Source organism: Bacillus rossius, chromosome 6 (assembly GCF_032445375.1).
Source record: "Bacillus rossius redtenbacheri isolate Brsri chromosome 6, Brsri_v3, whole genome shotgun sequence".
Lineage (NCBI taxonomy): Eukaryota > Metazoa > Arthropoda > Insecta > Phasmatodea > Bacillidae > Bacillus > Bacillus rossius.
In genome coordinates this window covers 10,304,880-10,329,270 of record NC_086334.1, presented here as the reverse complement: position 1 = coordinate 10,329,270, position 24,391 = coordinate 10,304,880, and the positions used below count along the sequence as shown (strand labels likewise).

At 42.2% G+C, this 24,391-nt stretch overlaps 1 protein-coding gene across 2 annotated transcripts in view; it reads right to left on the bottom strand.

The window, feature by feature from the left end:
- The window catches only part of LOC134532608 (uncharacterized), a 35,048-nt gene extending 13,072 nt beyond the window's left edge, over positions 1-21,976 (bottom strand). The window contains exons 1-2 of one of the 2 annotated variants that reach the window (XM_063369187.1): positions 21,849-21,976; positions 50-138 (exon numbers count right to left, since the gene is read on the bottom strand). In XM_063369187.1, the coding sequence (XP_063225257.1) occupies positions 50-122 (73 nt within the window). In that variant the 5' untranslated portion in view covers positions 123-138; positions 21,849-21,976. Of the gene's footprint in view, positions 1-49; positions 830-21,848 lie in introns of those variants that run through there. The other variant, XM_063369186.1, reaches the window with a different exon arrangement.
- Between the last annotated feature and the right edge of the window lie 2,415 nt (positions 21,977-24,391).

Sequence of the window (24,391 nt, the reverse complement as noted above, 5' to 3'; positions counted from 1 at the left end):
CCACCTGGCGGCCATTCGAACTATCTGAGAGTCAGCTGCAGCGACTCACCTGTCAAGAAGCAGGCTGCTCCTCGGAGGAGCACAGCTGCAGCGAGCCACGCGCAGGCAGATCCCGTGTCCATCCTCAGCTCCGGCCACCTGCGCACAGCACAGCGGGCCATTCACACCTGGGCGACGTAAGGCAAGAGCATCCGTGCACGCGCAGTAGAGAGGGAATATGCTCCCACAAATACCGACGACTGTAGCAAGGCCAACCGAGAGCCGCCTGTTGTGATGTTGCCACAGGAGCATTTATCTTCCGTGCGAGATAAGTCACGTGTTGTTCGTCAGGCTTCAATTACCCTTTGTTCGAGCCTTGCTGGTTCTCTGTGCCGACCGGCTGCGGTCCGCGAGAGAAGCTCCTCCCGCGCGTAACAGCCAATGAGAACGCAGCTGCCGTGTTACAAGCTCAGCCGTGATTCGCCGAAGGTAACTACGTCACGTTGCAGATTGTTCTTCCAACCATAAACTGAAATAAGAATCTTTTTTTTTGTCAGTCTATGAATGAAGAAAAAACTTATCCGGGATGTATTACTACTCGCCACGCAGTTTTCGTCCAAGTGTATCAATTCCTTCTTATGATCATGGCATAGCTTTATATACTAAATCGTGTCTCATTCTTGGATTGCAGTGTGGATTTACTAGGGCATCTACTTTATCTTTCCAGTAAATAGTTTCTGCCATTAGTGCTGTCCTTGTTTCGGCGTGCTCTATTTCCAGGAATACGCCATAGAGCAAAAAAACATTTTCGACATAATTTCGTAATGTAAAATTTTTTACTAATTATTTTAAAAATATTATTTTCGAAGTATCGTTTGGAATAATTACTTTGGAAACATATTTTCCTGCTTTATTTCATCAAGAGCATTTTCTGGTATTAATTTTTTACTTCGTCAATAATTTTTTATATAATTTAATATTTAAATTTCTCTTTTGAACATAGCACATAATTTTATGGAATATCTTGTTATTAACAATGATTGTATGCTGCAAATAGTTTCTCGTGTGAAATTTCAATTAGTTTTCGTATTTAATTATTATTTCTGTCAAAATGACTACAACTGTAATAACGCTGCCAATAGACACTCAAATAGTAAAATTGAAACTTACATTAGTTAAAGATGTCATACAAAATAATAATTTCATTGTTAACAAGCCGTTGAAGAATCAATCTGGCAACATGGTTGCACTTTACCCTGTGTTGCAATCTACGGGTGAGACCTAGTCATGGCGTCATTGGAGGTCAAGCGAGAGTGTTAGTATTTATCGAACAGTTGTTATGCCTGAAGGACGCGGTGGTTGGCAAGACTGTCCGCTCGCTGTCCGTCGTCTAGGCGGAGCGGCTGGCGGGACTGAATCACCACTCCCAAGCTACTCACGAGTTGTCAATGGCGGCTTCAGGATGACTTTTCGGGAGGGGCTATCGCACAAAGAAAGGTCGTAGTTGCAAAAAAATGAAAGTGGTCAGATATTGGCCTTGGAATATTATTTACAAATTACAGGTTTCAAATACAGAACCTTAGTAGCTCCATGCAACTTTTGATGAGATAAAAGTTTAACATATGAAATTAAATATTTAAGTAAACATAAACATACACTAATCAATAAAATTGGTCTCGAGAGGGGATATCGCCCCCAGGGCCGCAACTAGGGGGGTGCAAGCGGGGCATACGCCCCGGGCGCAAAGCTGTGGGGGCGCCGAAATCGCTTGCATTGTAATTCCTACTACAACTGGTAACTGGTAAAAAGGTTTTTAACTTGCATGCCAGGAATGTCTAATCTGATTTACAATATAACGTCTCAACATATTTAATGAACAAGTCTAGTGATTATACGGACTACTTTATGGACATAGTGGGTTCATGCATGGAAGGTACAGTAGCACAGAAACTGTTACTGTAGGTATGGAAAATGCTTAAATAGCACCATTTTTCCGTGGGAGGGCCCCCGGATCCCCCGCTTTATTGGTGTGGTATGTGCAAAAAAAGAGGGTGAGGGGTGGGGGGCGCATGAATCCATTCATGCCCCGGGTGCCAGAGACTCTAGTTGCGGCCCTGATCGCCCCCACCGCCCCCCTTCTGGAGCCGCGCTTGCGAGTTGTCCTCCCTCCGTCCACCTGCGACTGAACCGAGGCTCGCCCAGCGTCTTCCACACCTGGGTACTGACTCGTTGCTCCACCGAAGCTCTGCCCTCGGCAGCACGTGGGTTCGAGTCCCTCCCGCGATCCCGCACAAGAAACAAATTTTAACAACACCTCAGAAGTAACCCAGTATCATCCTTTTCACAGACACCCACACATAAACTCTATTTCACAACAGGAGGTAGTGGACGGCAGTAGCGGATTCAGAGGGGGGGGGGGAGGGGGGGGGGCTAAGGGGCTCAAGCCCCCTCCAAAAGCATCTGGGTCCACTATTGTTTTAGTGTTTGCCTTGATAAAGCCTAGCCTCAGCTGAGTCAAGCCCCTCCCAAACCAAAATCCTGGATTCGCCACTGGTGAACGGCATTCCGCGGCCTGGGACTCCTCGCGGGCCCTCGGTTCGATGCTCGGCTCCGGCATAAGGGACCACGAGGCCCGCAGTGGCTGTGATGACAATACAGTTTGCGGCACGCCGTGTCGCGGTGTCGTCTGATTTAAGCAAACAGTCTGAGCATCTACACCAGGGTCGTCCAAGACCGATAGCACCGGCCAGGAACGACACTTCACGACGGTGCTCAGTTAGCTGCATCCGTCAACACGCTTGTCCCTGCCTCCGAGGACACAATTCGGTGATCCACCAACATTTGTGCCGATCCGAAGACAGACGCTGATGAGCAGACTTCCCTGTGACAGCCCCTCGCTGCTGAGCGTGGCGTATCTGCTCCACGCAGTACCCCTCCACACGAATTAACATCTCAATGCGAAATTATCTCGACTCTATACGAAATTATCTCGACTCTATACGAAATTATCTCGACTCTATACGAAATTATCTCGACTCTATACGAAATTAACTCGACTCTATACGAAATTAACTCGACTCTATAAGAAATTAACTCGACTCTATAAGAAATTAATTCGACTCTATAAGAAATTAACTCGACTCTATAAGAAATTAACTCGACTCTATACGAAATTAACTCGACTCTATACGAAATTAACTCGACTCTATACGATTTTAACTCGACTCTATACGATTTTAACTCGACTATATACGATTTTAACTCGACTCTATACGATTTTAACTCGACTCTATACGAAATTAACTCGGCTAAATACGAAATTAACTCGACTAAATACGAAATTAACTCGACTAAATACGAAATTAACTCGACTCTATACGAAATAACTCGACTATACGAAATAACTCGACTCAATACGACTCGACTTAATACGGCCCAACTCTAATCCATTAGAATAAATTCGATTAAATACAACTTAATTCGACTCAATACGAATTACCTCCACTCGGTACGACTCAACTCGACGCAATGGAATTATTTAGCTAACTGCTAGGCGCGAGGCTTTGTCAATTACACCAACCACGCTCCAATAGGCGGCGCCTTTCTCTCCACGGCATTGGATCTCCTGGCCGTTCCATTGTTCGCTCGCATGATTCACCAAATAGACGTAACAGCGGGAGTTTGTTATAAAATAAAATAAGTTGTTCTGAAAGACGAGCAAGCAACGGATCCTGTAAGTCGTAAAAACCGAACTCGTAAAAATATGAGAAGGATGCGTGATTGGCTGGTGTAGTGTGACAGTGGAGAGAGCTGACTCCTCTTGTCACGCACACCGCTTGCACTGCGGAGCCCTCTGGCGGCGATTAGCCAATACGACCGGCGTGTGGCACAAGTGTGCTTCCTGCACTGCCCACTGACACGGCGATACTGTATCAGTCTCGTGTACTTGACTGGTACAGTCACCTCCAACACTCTTACAACTGCGCTGCTCTACGTCACTGCATTCCCCTCACAGCTAAGGAATCGATGGACGCACAGTATTCACACGATAGTGGCTGTTCCCAGTGGCGGATACAGGGATGTTTTTTTGGAGGGAGGAAGAAGGGATATTTAAAAAAAAACTGAAAAAAAAAAATTGACCACGAATATTAAAAAAAACTTACATTACTATTTATACTTTCACACTAACATATGGGTCTACAATAGCCGTAGACAGCAGCTTACTGTCTTTATTGATATTTTACCATTTTTTTTTCATAACTTGAGGTGGGGGTGTATATTTTTCTCCATCCATTCACCCCCCCCCCTTTTTTTTTTTCGCCACTGTCTATCCCATAACCTCTGGGGAACACATACATGTCACGATACACGTAAGCAGAGACTCAATCATGCATCAAACACTGGAGTTGACCCAGTGTCGGCGTGACCGATCTGCTTGTCCACAAAAGACACTAATTTTACTACTTTTCTACAGCTACGTGTTCGAAAATCATTCCGAAACAAAACAATTTGTGATTTAATTTTTAAATACATAGTGCAGTAGTAGTAATTGCATCACAGAAACAGTATATGCATATATTTTATAATTTTGATTTTTGCAGTACTTGCCACTAAACAATAATTTGACGGCTATTTCTGGATAGTTTCAGTATAAGGACGAACTTGACTGTTTATTTCGGAACGCTGTCCAGTGGAGATGGCGTCCGACAACAAGTGGCAGATGAGGAGAGCGACGCTCCCCGGCCTTAAGACTGAAGGGGGAGGGGGTGACTGCGGTGTTAGGCCGCATGGGGGGTGACCAGGTCCGGCGCGTCCATATAGGCGAACTAGGCAACCGCCTAGGGCGCCAAGTAGCTGGGGGCGGCGCAGCACGACACATAACAGCTGATATAATATGTTTAACTATTATTGAAACTAGATGAAAATAGATTTTTGTAACAGTTTGGTATGTTTATATTGATATAAGTAATTATTTAAAGTCCACGGTGACCTGTTTATGATTTGTAATAAGTAAAAAAGTAAAAAAAAAAACACAAACCTACTTACATTTGATTGTTGACAAAATCTTAGGCTTACGTGATGTATTTTGAGGCAAGGAGAATTTTTTTTGGGGTGTCCGGCCCGGGGGGGGGGGGGGGCATTAAGGTTTTTCGCCTAGGGCGCAAATTTACCCTGCACCGGCCCTGGGCGTGCCTTCAGTCCAGTCCCAGCCATGTTCCAGCGCTGGTACATGTCGCTTGTCTGTGCGAGCAAGGCTTGCAAGTTATCATCACCAGCAGCAGTCTGCGCCATCAGTCTGGTACACTTGGATGAAAACTACTAAATATAAGTTAGAGTCGTCGAAACTTTTTTTGAGAAAAATACAAAAAAAATATCTATAAATGATATTTTTTTTAATTTTATTTACTACACTGCAAAAACGTATGGAGTTAGGAACTGTCAGGACACGGCTTGCAGTGATGTAGGTGAAGTCACTTTTTAACCTCGCCATCGCAAATATTGTATACGCCCAAAACATTGCGGAAATGGTGCTTGACCACGTCTTATGATGGTTAGCAAGTATGAATTAGAATCTCCGCCGTTAAAAACAGAGACTTTCATTTTTTTTTTTTTAAAAAAGTCATTTGTTTCCGCACTGCAAACACTACACTTCAACCAATGTTTCGGGTGTTTAACCAATTCGGCGCAACAATTAGCTGAAGTAGAAAAAAAAACAGCTTCACGTAGTTAGCCTGTAATCATTCAGACATGAACACCCTCTGGCAAAACGGCGTTTATCATTCCTAATAGATTCCGAACTCCTCTACTATTGCCAACCTAACCTAACCGACCTCAACCTTTCCCTTGAAACGTTCACGTTTATGCGCAAAAAAAAAACTATAAAGAATCTAACTATTACTTAAATCTATAACAATTTACAGCACCTTGAGAGTTGCCTCTGAACAATTACTAACATTCATTAATGCCACTTAACTCAGAAGCCTATAAACATTACATAGACGGTCACATTTCTTAACTTACACGCATTGTTGAATAGCTCGATATGATCTTATCAAATACAAGCTTTAGTTACGAACATATATTTTGTGAAGTACACGCGATACAAAAAAAAGTCAGATTTACCATTGAGCTTTGACGCTCGTAATAAATCAGAATGCTAAGCTCTTAGCCTAGTTACTTAATAATAAAATACGACACTACTAACCTTTTAAAATAACTTGTAAATGTATAGTTATCAATAAATGTACATAAGTACCACACTGAGAGTAAGTGACAATGAAACGACGATTTGAAAATAATTTTTAAACATTGAAACCAACCAAACACAAACACAAATTATTTGAAACTGTCATAGAAAATAGAGGGAAGTATGGTAGGCCCATTCCTAGTAGCTGCTACAACCTGTCAGCAGCGCTCTGCCGAATGTGCGCAGTACTAAAGACAACGTTATTAGTGCAATAAGGGGACATGTGCCATACTGTAGTTTTTTTTTGTGTGCCATGAAACCAAATTTATTTTACATAAACACAATCAAGGACTTGGTGGCCAATTTTCAAGGGTTAATAATCTTGTTTCTATATGTTTCGGGTAATTATTTTTTCCCCCATAAATTAGAAGATATGTTATTTAGCCCTTGAACCGAATTCTCGCTGCAAAATTACGAAATCCAGGGAAGCTGTAGAGTTCCCAAAAGGGACAAACAATCTTTTTATTTAATGATGATTGAGCATAGGTTTGTAGAATCGAGCACGATTTAAAATTAGTTTCCGCCCAAAACGTAGAGTGAAAATAAAAAAAACTTCAATATAAAATGAATCGCTTTATCAACTTCCCTATAATTTCAATACAGTCTGATAAACAATTCACTAACGCCATGAATCAGCTAGTTCAATTAAAAATAAACAGTTCAATGTTCAATATTAACATGTTCACTGATAATTTTATAACTTAGAGCATTGTAATGATTTATCGCATTACATTTTATCATTATTTCAATTGCATTATCGTTAACTGCACCAGAATCATATTATTGTTTTTATATTAATTTTAATTAATGCTTCTTCAAACACAATGATCTCTGTGTTAGTTTTCCTGCGTAGGTTTGGCTAGAATCACATCGTTTCAAGAAGGTTTTTTTTTTTTTTTTTTTACATTTAAGAATGGTCATGAAAAGGTGTAGAATCCTAACTGTATTTAGGTTTCCAAAAAGACGATATAATGAGTCTGGATTAAAGAGTCTTTACTATTAACACGTATGTTCTGATATTGGGCTTCCAGTTTCATGAAGCAGTCACGTAGTTACCCTGGGATACTAATTATAGTTTTCCCAGAAGAAGTAAGATTACATCGTCAAGGACATTTGAGGGCGCGGTGACACTAGCGTATAAAATCTAGAGACTCTCCTTCAAATCGTTTTACTACCTGCTTTAGAAAGTTCAAACGGATGTTTAAACTTGTGATGCGCTCTCGACGGTATGCCATGGAACCTCATTCAGCAAACAAACGACTGCGATAAAGTTCTCCGCGGCTACAGTTGCGACAACCGTCATCTTGTTTACCAACGCAATAAAAAACAAGTACCGAGAGAGTACCAGGCAGACACCGCGAGGACATAGTCGAGCAGAAACAGCCTGTTCGCCATCCCGAAGTAGGCAGGAGGCGCTCTTGCGGTTATGGAATACTGAGAACTTTACCGACAGAGATGTAGCAAAATGCTATCGACATTTCTCCAACAGTAGATATCCACTTAAAACGGTTCATTGTCAAAACTCTGAAAATAAAAATTAAAGTACATTCTTTAAATGTCATGCAATGGTGATTTTTTATTTAATACAATTTTTTGAACATACGCCACTGCAGTTTTTGCACTTGTTTGTCATGGAAAAGAAAATTTCAAGAACGCAAATTAATAAGTACAAATGAAAACATATAACCACAATCAACAAGCCTGAATATTTTTGTCATAGGAAACCTGCTGTGTTCGTCGGTGTTGTAGTGTTGTACATAATATCTGTTTATCTTGATCGTTGTGTTCGTACATTTGCTGCGTTGTACGTGTTTTTTTTGTCAGCCTGTATTTGCTGTTATTGTTGGAACTGTCTCGTCGTTGTTAGCCCACTGTGTTTGTCTGTGCTGTTATTTTTTTTTCATGACTAAATTCCTTCCACGGAATTCATGTGCTGTCTGATATGTAAGTTCGAATGTTCTCGTCTGTGGTCTGTGTTGTCGTCGTCGTGTTGTTCATAATACCTGTTTAGGTACACCGTTGTGTTTATCTGTTTGACGTAGCTGATTTAGGCTTGTTCTCTGTGGGTTCATGCTTTAATTTTTATTTCTTCATTTGCGTTCTGCATTTTTTTTTCCATGACAAACGAAAAACTGCAATGGCGTACGTCCAAGAAATTGTATTGAATTTTAAAACAATTCAAATTAGCTAATGCAGACGCGCTTCGCCACGCAAGTGCTCATTATATTCGTGGATACGCCATGCCTCGAAAGAAAATAAACCTAAATAAACTCATGAAATTGTAACCACTAAGATGTCTATGTGTCTATGATAACAAAGACGATTGCAGAAAGTTGGGATTATAATCCAAAAGTGGAGATTATAAAAAAATGCTGTTGAAATGCATTTAAAAGAATTAAATTAAATAAAAACCTTTTGGTACAGTCTAGATAGATTTTGAAGTACCTATTTATTCTGGAAATATTTTGGAAACGTCTATAACCTTCTGGGACATTTTAAGAAGTTAAGTACATAACATATTTTTATGTTCTCCAATATTACAAAATGATCGATTAAATATTAGCTTATATTCCATGCAGCGAAAATATGACGAATATTTTTAACTCAATGTATAGAGCATTGAATAGTTTAGACCACAGCATTTAATAGCTTAAAACTAATTTCATATTATATGCCAACTAAGGTACGTAATTATTTAATTTTTTTGATCTTCAAACAATTTTTCAAACCTTGCACTAACAACGCAGTCGCATAAAAAAAATGATTTGCACCAAGTTTTAATATAATATTAAGATGGTTTAAAATAAATTCAAACTAATTTGATAGGTACTAAGAAAGTTTTGAAGTTTTTTTTATTTCAACCCATGTTTTGGTAACAATTAGTTTCATAAAAAAAAAAATTCCATAGCAAATAAATCTGGATGTAAGAACTGTGGTGAATAATTAATTTCGTAGGATGAATTTTCTAATTCTAAAAATTCTACCCCAAAGGTAGTGAAAAGGGGTTTTAGTATTCATAAATCATCTATCCAAGCAAATAAAATTAGAGATAAACTGAGCAGTGAAATATGCTTAATGACTGCAGAAGGAGGGGGCGGGGGGGGGGGGGGGGGAAGACTGCCCTAATGACAGAATTCCGCCTGGCCTCTTCATAAAAGGTGGAAAAGTACCATAACAGAAAACTGCCATAACGAAACGGAATTTTGCCGTATTTTCTTATACACTCCATGGAATGAGTACAGCAGCATTTCTCTCGAAGTAGTGTTTAGAATACTCGGTAGGTAGCGCTGTCAATCCTCCAGTTGTTTCTCATTCCATGGAGTGTATAAATAAATATGGCAGGATTCCGTCTCGGTGTGGCATTTTTCCGTTATTGTACTTGCCTGGCTTTTTTTCGAAGAAACTAGGCGGAATTCTTTCATTATGGTTGTTTTCCACTATGTCAGTCTTCCGTCGCCCCCTGCAGAACCGTCAACCCAGATAACTTATTGTCCCTGTGTTAACAGTCTAAGAGGGTTCAGGATATATACAACTGTGTTTTCCTACAGCCTTGTATTTTACTGATTGCCGTAAGTACACAATAAAACATATCAGCGTAAATGTTGACTCTCTCCGGGGTAGCGGGGTAGGCCCCCACGCTAGGCCCACGCTCACCGTGCATTGTCCTGTAGTTCCGCGCGCGGCCGCCGTGAGCGCTGCGCGCTGTTTGCGCGCGCCTTAGCGGGATTAGCGTCTCTGCGCGACCTCGCCTGTTATCCTCGCGCGTACACGAGTGTTCACAGCGGTGCGACCAAGGAGTGTGTAAGGACGTAACAGTGGTCGCGTGCAGGGCCGCAACTAGGAGGGGGGGGGGGGGGCAAGCGGGGCGTACGCCCCGGGCGCAAAGCTGTGGGGGCGCCGAAATAGCTTGCATTATAATTCCTACTAGTGGGTTCATGCATGGAAGTTACAGTAGCACAGAAACTGTTACATGTAGGTACCGAAAATGCTTAAATAGCACCATTTTTCCGTGGGAGGGCCCCCAGACCCCCCGCTTTATTGGTATGGTATGTGCAAAAAAAGAGGGGGGGGGGGGCGCATGAATCCATTCATGCCCCGGGTGCCAGAGGCTCTAGTTGCTGCCCTGGTCGCGTGTGACCGAGCAACGCGATCACCATTTAACAAAGACTCGAGAATTTGCACAGGATATAGATATATATATATATATATATATATATATATATTACACGAGCGCAACAACTAAATTTCCAAAGGGGGGCAATATACCTTTTTATAAAGAATCATCGATCCCCCCTATTGAAGCGGGGGGTCCGGGGGTCCTCCCCCGGGAAAATTTGTATTTCAAGGTGGAAAATGGTGCTATTTAAGCAGTTTTATTATCTAAAAATCGATTACACAGCACTTTCTTTGCCCCCGTTTGCCCCCACTTCAAGGTTTCAGAGGGGGGGGGGGGCAAAATACCCTTCCCCCCCCCCTGTTGTTGCGCCCCTGACAGGATATATATACATACACACACATATATATGTACCTCGGAAGCATAAGACGCTATGTCACATAAATGAAAATATTCATGAGAGCAATTTAAAGAATTTTAAAATAGTACCTCCCTTATTTACGCAAATATTTTCTACCCAAAAATATGTGAATTTCTGACATATCGTACATGTCAGTGTTGTATACCACTGGAAAGAATGTCAAACGGTGGTCAATTTTATGGTTAAAATTCAACACTACTCGTGAAACCGGCCTTCACTACCACTGGGCTCAAGACGAATGAGACACTACAACTACTAAGAGTCGCGATTGTTCTGTTGCAGTGTCGGGTCCTGAAGCTGGTGCTCAGGAACAAATGTGACTCCCGATCTGGTCTCGGTCAGAACACGGTAGTGGTAGTGGGTAGGGGAGGGGAGGTCGTCAGGTCCGTCCAAGCTCCACGCCTTGTGCGCGCTACTGGCGCTAGACGCACTCGAGAGAGACTGCAGCGCCATTTTGGCCAACACCAAGGCGAGGGCAATTCACATTGTTGGCTGCGCGTGCTCTTCCAGGTCGCGTGCAGAGAGCTGAGGTCCAGTCTGAGCTAGAGGTGGGTCGCAGAGTATCAATCTGCTACTTTGTAACTGATACACGCCTGTATCAAGTACTGCAAACGAGTAAACTATTCAAGTATCAAGTACTTTAGTATCAGTTTAGAATTCACCTGGAACAACACCACGGCCAATGTGCACAGAACCCGATCGCAGATGACGGTCACTTGGATGGAGCTTGTGAAAGGGGAGGGAGCGGCACGACGAATAAGGGACGAAGGGAAAGAATGTAGGGGAGGGGGAAGCCTAAGATGTACATCAAGTTCTGTCCCTGCCCGAACACGCCCGAATATTCACCTTCGGCCAACCTCGGGTTTATTTATATATATTTATATTTCTCTGTTTATTTCAATGTAGCTATACTAACCTAACTAACCGTCCACAGTGTTTTAAAGTGTTTTAATGAAGCTAACCTAACCGACCACTTTTAATATTTGAAATTCATTTTTTCCTGCGCGAAAATAAAACAAATCCCGAGGTCGGCCGAAGGTGAATGTATTCGGGCGTGTTCGGGCAGGGACGGAACTCGCTGCACATCTTTAGGCTTCTCCTCCAGGCACGACCCGGTGTCAGGGATCACGGGAGATATCGCGCTCCGGCCTTCTGCCCCGCAGGGCTGGTCGCGTGCTGAGTGTGTCTGCGGGTCACGCGCGGTCTGCGTGGCGCGGCGTGCTCGACCAGCAGCTGCTCGAGTCGGCTGCAAGCAGTCGTCCCCCGGCGCGAGCGGGACTGCGCAGCCTGGCCCGGCCGACACTCTAGCGCGTCTCTTAGGGAAGCCTACAACCTTTGAATACATATACTGTATAGAAGTCGCCAGCCCAGGTTAAAATCTCTAATACGGTTTTGAGGTAGTTGGTTAATTCACCGCCGCAATCCCCACCATCTCTAGGGCATCGACTTGTGGTGGTCCCTAGCGGACAAGTGTCGAACTCTTCAAACACCCCTTCCCCCTCCTGTTCAACGACCTTGAGCTGAAGTGAATGATAGATGGGGGGTGCGGGGAATGACAGCGGGCGACAGTGCTGCGCTCTAACGTGTAAATAACATCTAAGACGATACAGGGCGTTACGGCAGCGCACTGCAGCGGTGAAGTTCCCAAGCTGCTCATCATACGCTTCTGAAAAACGTAGAGTAAATCCTATCCACTCGCGACTTCTATACAGTATATGAACAGCTTATTTCAGAAAGGAACCTGAGTCACTTTTGAATAGTTCTGAGATAAACACAAAAAAACATTCTAAAATCTAGAATTTATTGTTCTGGAGACTGATCATGCAGTATGTTGTTAACATAAAGATAATGCACCTTTTACACATGTTACGCGCACATATAAGCTTTTAGTGTTTTTTATATGAGGATTTAAAAGCCACTGACTGAGGTCCCTTTCTGCTATAAATCTGAATTTAAATATATTCGCGTTGTATTGCAAGTTGATATTATGGTTTAATGGGTACATAAAACAATATTCAGTAGTCTTAACATAGAAAGGCATGTTCAAAACATAATTCATTAATGACTGACACAAAAAGCATGCTATGCACAAAAAATATTTGCACTTTGACTATCATGTAGTACCATCTGCATTTAGTCACATACAGGCAGCTGCATTATTTTATCGTAAAAGTCTTGGTACTGGCTTGGCACGTATCTCAATACCTTTCTTATGTCTTCCTTCTTGGTTTTCTTAATAGGTATACATGCCAGTGGATATGCAGGGATGTCGCACATGTACACACCTAGGCTATTACCCTTGGACAGATGGGAAGTGGAATAGTAATAACCCTGATTATCTTCAGAGCTCAGTTTGTGAATGAATTCTGAAGTCAAGATAACACCCTTTTTATCGGAATTTTATTCAAAATAGTGATATTTATAGATACTGAAGTGTTCCCTGTCCTTGTATGAAAGAATCGCTGTCGCCACTGAAGAGACAGTGTTTTTGTAGAGCACTGGCCACCATGTGTCATAGTTCATTATGTGTTGAGTTTCAACAAGGTTAATAATTGTGTTTCGAGAACTTCCCATGGCAATAATTAACTCACAAAGTTGTTTGATTGTATAAATTCTGCTGGAGCGCTTTATTGGACGTTTGATTACGCTAAACTTCCTGTCACATGTGTCCCCTCAGAGGGAAGAAGTGTTTCACTGTTTTGAATCTCCCACTATCCGTTAAAGCAAGCAAAACCATGGCAAAAGTGTGGTTTTTGTTATTTTGACCAGGGCATTTATCACAGAATAAGTGCAGTTCTGTTACTGTGTTAGGAACATACGTTTTAATGTAGTCGGTTAGGAATGAAGCCACTTCATTTGCCCCCTTTTTTGCAGCACCTTCATGGTAAATATAAAACTGTGTGTAGTCCGATTTTATGTTACAAACAGCAAAAATATTCACAGCTAACTGTCGTAATTAGTACACTTCCTGAATCGGTATCTTTGGTAAGTCTACATTTTGCATGAAATCAAACACTAACCCTATAATGTGTTCATTATTTACAGATTGTTCCTTTGATTCTTGCAGAGTTGTATTGAACCGTTTAGCATGCCTTTTGTGCACAATTAACTGTAATGTTTTTGCCACGCTTGTCTTGAGGGCTTTTTCCTTCTAGTAACAGCATTCGGAGACGCCTAACTCTTTTGTCTGTTATGTCATACAGTCTAAAAATGCCTCCCTACAAACATGCACTAATTCATCACGAAATAGCACATGAAACTTAAAACTTCTATCCTTCAGCACGTAATCTTCTTTTCGTGGACGATGTTTTTTAATCTCTTCAACATGGATAATTCTTTGAAGATGGTCTTGTTCATCTTTTGTTTCCATCCCGTACAGTATGTCAAAAATAGTTGCTTTGTCAACTTCATCAAATTTCTCGCAACATTTTCTTTGGTATCTAAAAATAAATTAATAGGATTTGTTTATTATTTTACATTCACAGCTTATATTTCACAGACTGCAATGCAGTAAGACTCATAAATTACATTGATGAAATTACAATTTTTTATGCTGCCATTTAATAATTACAACAATTTAAAAACAAAGAATTAACCGACTGAAAATAATTATATTATTGACTGATGAAAAAAGAGATGTCATTGTTGCCTACATTTATCCTTTTCCCTTATTTACGCAATTTGTCTTGTACCTTAGAAAGGAGTATAAAAGTTAATAACTACTCTCCCCACACTTACATTTTTCCTTAAATTACAAAATTTGAAATTTTAATAAAGGGATTTCTCTGTAGTAATTAGTCAAAGAAATGCTTCTCACAGATACTGATAACCATTATTTAACGAATAAGTATTCATGGTCTTACCTGCAAGGTGATCGAATTCGCTTTGCTCGTTTTGTTTTTCCTCCATAATCTGTGTACTCTTGTCCATGAACCTTTTTATATTTTATAATATTCCTCTTATAGCATTCAGGATGTCTAATCCCTTTCTTACGTTTCTGTGGTGACGAATCAATACTATAATTCATTATAAAAGCTGTTAAGACCGCAACACACAGACCAATTTGCTTTCCATAACCTTTAGAGAAAACTAAACGTCAACTAAACAAAATGGGAGCGAAAATGGACAGGAGAAGTGTGACCAACATCAACGATGATTGTATTGTTGGAAGATTCAGTGTAAACAAAGTGTATTGCAGAAAAGTACCCGAGTCAATGACTGAGGTACGTTTCTGCAATACACGCAGTTTCAGAAACCTCTATTAAGCAGTGCATATACATGGCACAGGGTTCCTTACTGCACTAGAAAGTGCGTCTTTATTAGGAGAACAAACATCTGTTCCTAACGCAAAATCACCAAAATAGTGACTCAGGTCCCTTTCTGAAATAAGCTGTTCATATATATTCAAAGCTACAACTCACGTAGTTTCGGTTCCCTACAAGAATTTCCGAAGATTTCCGAAGTTTTGCGTTTTGGTATTAACGCCACTTCAGCCGCTAAATCAGAAGTTTCCAATGAAAACAAGCATGTTGTGACTGACCTAACCTAACCTAACCTAACCTAACCCTTCGATTTTTTTAATTTCAATTTTTGAGAGAAATCCGAAGTTGCACGAACGTGGTAGGGAACCGAAACTACGTGAGTTGTAGGCTTCCCCGTCTCTTACCCGTCCAGCCACATCTCCAGAGACAGGAAAAACTCGCGGATTCATTTCGCGGTAGCCTCAAATCCAAATGCATATACTAACTTTAAGCAAGGGCGTCGCCAGCCGATGGCCTAGGAGGGGGGGGGGGGGGGGGGGCAAGTTGTGGGAAAAGTATGTATTTTTTTGCATTTGGCTACATTTTTTTGAATCTCTAGGGCTCTAGGGGGGGGGGGAGCAACTTCCCCCCCCCCTACAATCCCTTGGCGACGCCCTTGCCTTTAAGCATCTTTTACTATTGGTTCACTTTTCATCTGGACGAGAAACCCCTCAACCAAAGAAGATATAGAATCACAGGCAAACCAGTTGAACCGACTCACAAGTCGGCAGCCAAATGCACTTGGCATTAATTGCCAACAAATTTTTCAAGGTCGCTTCACATCCTGATTACGTTCGGTTCTGCATGGTTTTCAAAACTCACTCTGGATAAATCCTGCGGTAAGGTTTCCCTACCACAGGCCACAAGTAGAAACATGTATTTTTCGCGAAATGATTTCGAGACCAGCTGTGCTTTAAAACACTGTAGCATTCGTGTTTGGTTGAGTTTCAAGTACATGTCAACTGTTGGTACAGCGTTGTGGTAGTAAACGCGTCCTGAATGCTCCTGCCAAATTTAAAAAAAAAAAAGCTAGCGCAAACAAACCTGATTGCACATTTATTCACGAAAAATACGTGCCCTAAGCCACGAGACATTACGCCATGCCAGTTTACCCTGGGGCGTCGTGTCACACACTGGTGACCTTGGTATCCAGAAGACAATGGAGGAGCCTGCCTATCAGCAGCACTGCTGCAGAGCGGTTGCGAGGCAGGTCCGCCAGGTCTGGGAGAGGTTCGGCACAGACCAAGCATCCAGCTCGCCGCAGGGAGGTGGAGGCACGGGAGGTTGCAGCCTAGCCGGAGGCCCGCGGGGCTGTGACGCATGACGGGGGCCGGACGGCCTTCCTGCGGCCAGAAGGTCGTCGGCGCCGGAGGAACACCGTTGCATAACGCGCCGCGCACGATAACAACAGTTCCCGGATGACTCCAGGAGGCGCGCAGTAGGGAGATATCCTGGGCTCGTGACGACCAACCACCAGCAGGAGTGAGGTCGCTAGCCTGGCCTGTGCCGCGATGTGTCCGACTCCGCAATCTCTCTTGCATGGCTCACAACCTGCATGATTAGAGCGTACAGGCTTCGGCCTGAGACACACTTAGAGTCTCTCCCTGCCCAGACCTCTCCCGAACACTCATAGCTAGGGACCGGAAAAATTCGCGGATTCAATGACCTCTAGGATAGCCTCCATTATCCCCTACATTTCTCAAGTAAACACGCTTGTTCATTGGGTGCTAAATTGTGAGGCGTCTCCACTGGGTAGCTTGTGATTCGACGCTTCTTTGGTCGATAGTCTCTCATTGGCCCAGAGAGCTCCAGTTAAACTGCGAGCCAATAGCAGAACCAGCAGAATTGTACACATGTTTGAATTTCAGCCTATCACGAAATGAATCCGCGAATTTTTCCGGTCTCTACTCATAGCTTTAAGTAAGGTTAGGAAGGGAAAAAAAACCTTCCCGCTGATTGTGGCAAACCGCAAGTGCCACAAGCTACCTTTACGAAGGACTGACGCAGAGAACGGCGACACAGCTCCGGTACTTGCCTGGAAATCTAGAAGCTGTATGGACCATCACCGGACCACGAGACTGGAGGATTCCAGATTGAGGTGTTAGATAGGCGCCAGTATCACTGAATTTTAGTCCTAGGGTCTGGGCATTAATCAACTATCTGGTTATCAAAGTGGGCTGGTGTGACGACGCACAGGCGGGTCTTCTAACAAACCTTTCAGACCGCGATGAAACTGTGTAATGCCTGAAAGCAAACGCGCAAAAAAAAAAACATACACACGCATATATATTTATATTTAAGGTAAGGTGCATTAATTTGTTGTGTTTTATGTTATGTAATAATTTCGTGATGTGAATCTTTTGTGTGTGCTCAGATAAAATATGATCAATATATAACACTGTTGTGAAGTGCTTCAAGACTGGACTATAACATAAAAAAATAAATGTAAAGAAATTTTGAAAGACAATGCGTAAAAACCTCAAATAATAATGAATAATAAGGTATTGTGCGATCTTTGTGCAATGTTTTTGTTACCAGTATTAACATCTTGTGATGATATCTATGATCATCTTGGTTGTTGTGAGGTGACTTGCACCTTCTTCTCTTTTGGTCACAAGGTCAGGCTGTGCTCTGAGCATAGAAAAGAGAGGGAGGCTCTGAGAAAGAGATGGGTCATAAATCACAACCTGTGCTTAAGTCACAGATATTAAAAAAATATGAGTGCGTGTATTTAAGTACGTAATATATTACTAATTTTAATTTAGCATTTAAATAATAAATATAAATAAGATAATAAAAGGACTGAAGTAATATTATAAAAACGGTTTGGTAAATATAAATTCATCAAAACAAATTTAAATAAACACTCAGTAAATTTAAATTAAAAAATAAATAAATAATAAATATTTTTATGTATAACTAAATATTAATATTATTAAATAAATACTTAATATAAACACATGTATGAAATTATTTAATTTATAAAATAATCTAGATAAATTTTAATAAATAATTAAAATCTATAAATTTTTACTGTAATTTATTAATTTTACCTAATTATTTATTAACTAATAATGTAATACTTTATCACTAATAATGCAAAAATAATACACCCAAAGGAACATAACCTCACAAACACTCTCATAAAAACGGCCAAGAGACTAAACCTTCCTCAAATACTCCCTGCCAGCGACAATGGAAGCTTAAAAGCAACCTGACATCATTTATAAATACAGGAACATAAAATAACATAAAATAAACATAAAATAAAATACACTTGAAAAAGTTTATAAATACAATTCATATCGCTTGAATTCACACTATATATATATATATATATTTAATAATATGGACCCGTATTCAGTATATCACAAAATATATAATATATAATTGTTATTTTATGCAGCCTATTTTTTATTGTGAAAATCTCGTTGCATGGTGCGCGCGCATCTTTAAAATTTACTCTCAATTTTTTTTTTCATAACGCGCCTAGAGAATTATAACTTCAAAATTTGCAGTCTGTGATTCATAGCACGAAGTATCTGTGATAATAGTACAACTATCATCGGTCGTGGTCTTGTGTGTGAAGTGACTAGCGCTCCAGCCGATGTGGCAAATGCAGGAGTTCGGAAACTGCGATTGCTCCCATATCACCAATGGCAGAGTAGCTTCCAATAAATGCTTTCAAACCGTCGATAGCAATGCAGGCAGATACCTTGAAACTGTGATCGTTCTCAAATAACCAACAGCAGCGCACAGAGATGTATTGTAAAATCACAACCTGTGATTTCGTTGCAGATATCGAGCTCTCACATGACCAGAGCTAAGGTTAATTCCAGTAGAATCGACCTTACCAGCGCTCCAGTCGATGGAAACTGCGATTGCTCCTATACAACAAAATGGCAAGGCCGCTTTCACTAAAATGTGACTGGAAACTGCGATTGCTCCTGTAGCTTCAATGACAAGGCCGCTTTCATTAAACTGTGACCACCAATAGCAACGCAGGTTCGGTTCCCGGAAACTGTGATTGTTCCCAAACAACCAATTGTTGCACAACTTCTTTTCTTTTACCGCCTGGGTTGCAGACACACACACACACAAACACACAAGCTTCGTAAATACATCGAAGAAGCTGATATTAGAACTAAACTACAATAGTTCTTGACTGGACGATAGAGCGGAGCTCCTGTTTCCACTGCTATAAATACAAACTTTTGGTCTCTGATGAGAAAGGTTTTTTTTTTATTTTTGTAATTTACCACTGTTATAATCTTTTATGGAGGAATTCTGATGTCGAATAGAAGAAAGAGCGCGGGATATTTCCGACGTTATTATTAAAGTTTTGTCAAAATGATAAGTTTTCTGGGCACAAATTGTATTTTACTTTTAATATTAACAATACCAGTGACAGCTTTACGATGGTGATTCTCTAACCCCCCACCCCCCACCCCCACCACTATTTTTGCGGCATACTTTAAGTTACTATCAATTCATTAAAATGTGCCTTTGTGTTAACATGTTTTGAAACTACTCGTAGTTGTTGAGTTTCCGTTTACTGAATTATGTTTCTCACCATTGGAGCAGACAAGAAGTGCTTGGACTGTAATCTGATCACAGCTAAGAACCACAGATACACAGTTTAGACCGTGATCGGGAAATATCAACTTGCACCATATCTACGCAGCTCAAACAGCGCTGGTTTGTTAACAGCTGCAGAGTGTCAGGCACCACGCCGCCACCAGGAAGAGTAGCGCGATGCGCACGTTCCGCGGCCGTCACGCGGTGCGAGCGATAGATCGAGCCGGCGATAGTCGATTGTTGGAGATTGCTTACCGCTGATGTGCGACCGCTCCTCATTTCCTGGCAACATTTGCTGCCGAGTTTCTTTCTCTCTCTCGTTACGCTCTGAAGCTTTGATCCACGTCGTTCCCACAGGCCGAGGTGCCCTTGAGGGGTTTTGCCTAAGCAAATATATGTCCGTGTTTAACTACGGACGGAAGAAAAACAAAACCTCTCCGACCGGCGTGTGAAGCCACTGGGGTAATTAACGCCAAGCTTATCGCGAGCTCGCTATGCGCGATTAGCGACTTCAGGGAGCGCGGAAAAAAACAGAACTCGTGGTCTATTTTAAAACTGTGTGTATACCTCGCTGCCAAACTTGTGCGAAGCCTGAATGTGCATATTTTTCAACCAAGTGTTGTCGAGGTTTCTGAATGGTGCTCCACTACAGCACAGTAAAAAAAAAAGAAAATCTAAATGTTCACAAAAGTATATATATATATACTAGCTGCCCGACCCGGCTTCGCACGGTTGTATTTATGGGGGGGGGGGGGAAATGAGACCAAATCTCCTATTTACAGTTATAATAAATGAAATAAAATGAAAATTAATTAATTTTGACAAAAACTTAATACAATGCTTTGTAATGTACCGAAGAAAAAACGAATAGCACCGATGGTTTCCCGACTCTCGAGCACGCAACGTTGTCATGGAGACGAAGTGCCCACTGTTTCCCGGGCTTAAACACCAATCAACATTGATGATCAGTTTATTATTAATTATAAATTATTAAGACTATTAATCGAAATAAAAACTACCCTATCTCTCAAGTTGGAAACAATTACACATAAATGCCAATTTTCATCGAAATCGGTTGACTTGGTAAAGAGTTCACTGGACCTTTTTAGAAATCAGATGTAGTTAGTAATTGTCTTCTTAATTTGAATAATTTATATCACTTTCAAATCCCGACCGACTTTGTTCTACCAGTGTATAGTTATTTACCTGTATATAGGCTATCTAAAAATTGGTGGTCTGTATTTAATGAGTGATGAGGACTACACTAACAATGAAATAGTCGTTGCCATGGAGACGAATGAAGCATCAACAATGCTACAGCCGTTGCCGTGGTGATTTTCTGCCAACCCATACATACATCACATTAGAAAACTCTAAAATTATCAGATTAAGACCATTAATCGAAATAAAAACTATCCTATCTCTCAAGTTGGAAAAAATTACACATAAATGCCAATTTTCATCGAAATCGGTTAAGTGGTTTAGGAGTCCATTGAGGACAAACATTGTGACACGAGATTTATATATATTAAGATTTTTTTTGGAAACTTTCGTGCCAAAAACTGTTGAACGTCGCTAGTAAAAAATTAAAAAAAACATTTGACAAAGAAAAAGTCGTTGTGGGTGTTTCAGCCATTCCGACGCCGTGTGCACGTACAAGCGTGACAGGGACGTGATGTTACGTTCGAAAATGACTCAAGAGGAGCGTGTTCCGACACGACGTGATTGTAGTTTGCTTGCGCGCGCAGATTTAACACTTCACAGTAACGAGTGGGAGCACGGCGAGGATTTGACCAATCACAGGCAGGCCTCTCCGTCCCCTTGACAGCGCGGTTCGATGCCCGGATCTTGCATTCGGACCTCGAGGCCCGCAATGGCTATGATGGCAGTACAGTTGCAGCTTACCCTGAGGCGGTATTGCCTGATTAAGCAACAAGTCTGAGCCCGTCCCCTTGAACTCGCCGCTGAGAGGGTTGTCAACAGGCAAACTGACATCATGAAAGGGGGATTAAACATTACAGAGCCCTTCTATGCACGTTGTTCTTAACTTTAGTGGCCTTGGTTGAAGCCGTTAGCTTAAGAACATTTTTTAAATGCAAGTATATATTCTGTTTTTAAGAAGTTCGTCATTTAGTACTTAAAAACAAAATTCCTGACGTAGCGGGTTGGCGTGGTCGTGTTGGACGATGTTCCCGGGCCAGCACTCACCTCGGCGCGTACCAACAATGCGTGGTTCGCCGCTGCAGTATCCAGCACACAATACACTCGGCACTCAGCACTCAGCACTCAGCTGCTGCTGCTACGCTACTGCCAGCGGCGTCCTGCTCCTGCCTCGTTGCCTCGCGGCGCGGCAGGGGCGCGACGGTGCTGCGCCTGGCGGCCGAGCCTGCAGTCACCGCCGCAAGGTTGGCAGCCTTGAGCCGCACGCTGACGTCACGCCGCCTGCGCGCCAAACAGGGAGCCAACACGCTCGAGAAGGTTCAAGCAAAATTTATAGTAGGACGATGAAGGAAAGTCATTAAAAAAAAACGGGAGACACGTTATGGACTGCTTTCTAGCGCCAGCGCCTGATCCCAATGGTGTTAGCGCGTTTTTGATAAGCATATTCTGGCTATGTAGAATGTAGATTTTTTTTTCCCCCAATGTTTCTGCAGTTGTGTTTATTTATCATGGGTGGAAAATTTGTGCAATATTTGGTTGAAACAATTACGATATTGCTAACAGCTATAAGTCGTTTTTGAAGCTGAACTTCTTTAAGCGCGTTGGAGCCAAATTTGTCTGCGTGTGGCGGCATTAATACACACACACACACACACACCTCCACACACACATATATACATACATATATATATATTCACTTGCGTGGACATCGGGGGACAAATTAAGCATAAAGGTGTACCAAATAAATCTCTGTGATAACAAAACTTTTCTGAAATACATTTCATAAACTTTAATAGTCACAAAAAAATTGTCGCGACTTTTATAATACGTCAGAATTCTGGGATCACACCACTGATTAATAATCATTAGTAGTAAGTACATGAATGTATTTCCGAGCCCTGGAGTCGAAGTGAGGTGTCTGGTGCCCGTCCGCCATCTTGGATTGTGACGTTACGGTGACCATCTTGGATGACCTTGACCTTCCAAATTTGCCAAAAATGACTCGTCTGCCCACCGACGAGAGCACTTGGCTCTCGGCCACAGGAGCCGCGCACTTGTGCCGGCGAGTCAGTGGGTTCACCCTGCCGCCTTCCGCCGCTGTGACCCAGGCTGTCTCGCTGGCATAGCCGCGGCTCCGGCGCTAGGGAAAGGCAGCCCATTTCGTTTTTACGGGTGGCTGCCTGGCCCCTGGTAAACACAACCCAGGTGTAACCAACGAATTAATGTGGGCCGCGAGTAGGGTTACCAGACACTGATAACAGAAAAGGAGGACATTCACCTCGCAAAAGGAGGACATTTCACTAAAAAGGAGGACAATATATTTCTTTAAAAAAAGCCATGAATTAATTACAATGGAGTACTACAATGTTTTGGCATTTAACACAGTTTCTGTATAAAGAATCAAACAAACTACGCATATACAGCATATTAAAAACACGTGCTTCTGCATGTGCTGCTACCTGTCAAGCTGTCATAGAACTACTTACTAGTGGGGTGACTCTGCGGACAGCGCATTAGCGCGCACAGCGCGCTTTACTCAGAGTGTAACTGCAGGAATTATCTCACTTCATAAAAAAGCCGGACATTTTGGAGCATTAAGAAAAATCCGGCCGGACGCAAAAAAATACATAAAAAGGAGGACATGTCCTCCTTTTGCCGGACGTCTGGTAACCCTAGCCACGAGGCACAAGCGCCCAGTACCTGCATGGTTGATTCTGTCTGCCCCTTTCTTTACCTGGACCTTTTTCTTTCTTGTCCAGTAGCTCTGTCTTGCTTGCATTGATGCATGATTAAGTGATCCCCGCATGACCCGACCCAGGGTTTTCCCTGTGTTTATGCAGCTTTTGCCTAGGTCACTTTAGTTAGCTGTAAGTTAGACAACCTAAGGTGTGTCAGCCATACCGCAAATCTCAGCCATGACTGGCCAATAAACTCCAATGTAGCACATACATGCACGCACCCTTTTCAGTACGGTTAACATACCGCATGGTAGAGTATATAAGTTTCAAGCCTGAGACACACATAGGTCCTCCCCTAACCTGGACACCTCCCATACACACTAAATTAGGCTAGGAAAATAAAACTCCCAGTAAGCATCTGCTATTAGTCACAGAAGCTAATATGGATCCCGGTTCGATGTCCGTAGATATTGCTGCGCAGTGTGAGTTCTGCCACGGTTTCACCGCACGATTGTTGGAATTATTTCACTGCAAGGCTTCGCTTATGCGTCGCTAAGCGATCAGGAACTGGCCAGTGTATGGCCACAAGCATAGCGAGTCACTCCAAGGTTATCAGTTGTTAACACATTCAATGCACATGTACATAACGCAGAGGAATCTGAATGCTCACAGAGAGCTTGGGCGAGAGCCAATTGTTGAGGGAGACACGCGGCAAGCGGCGGAACTGTGAACCAAAGCTCTCAGATGTCCGACATGTCTGGAGACCGATATGATCCAAGGCTCAGTGACGGACTACGGGAGTACCCGGAGAAAACCCACGACAACACCCGCCACGTTACACTAACCGGCTCCAAGACTGGGCAGAGAACTCCACCGCTGTCCGCCAACAACAACCTCACCTCAGACCCGCGG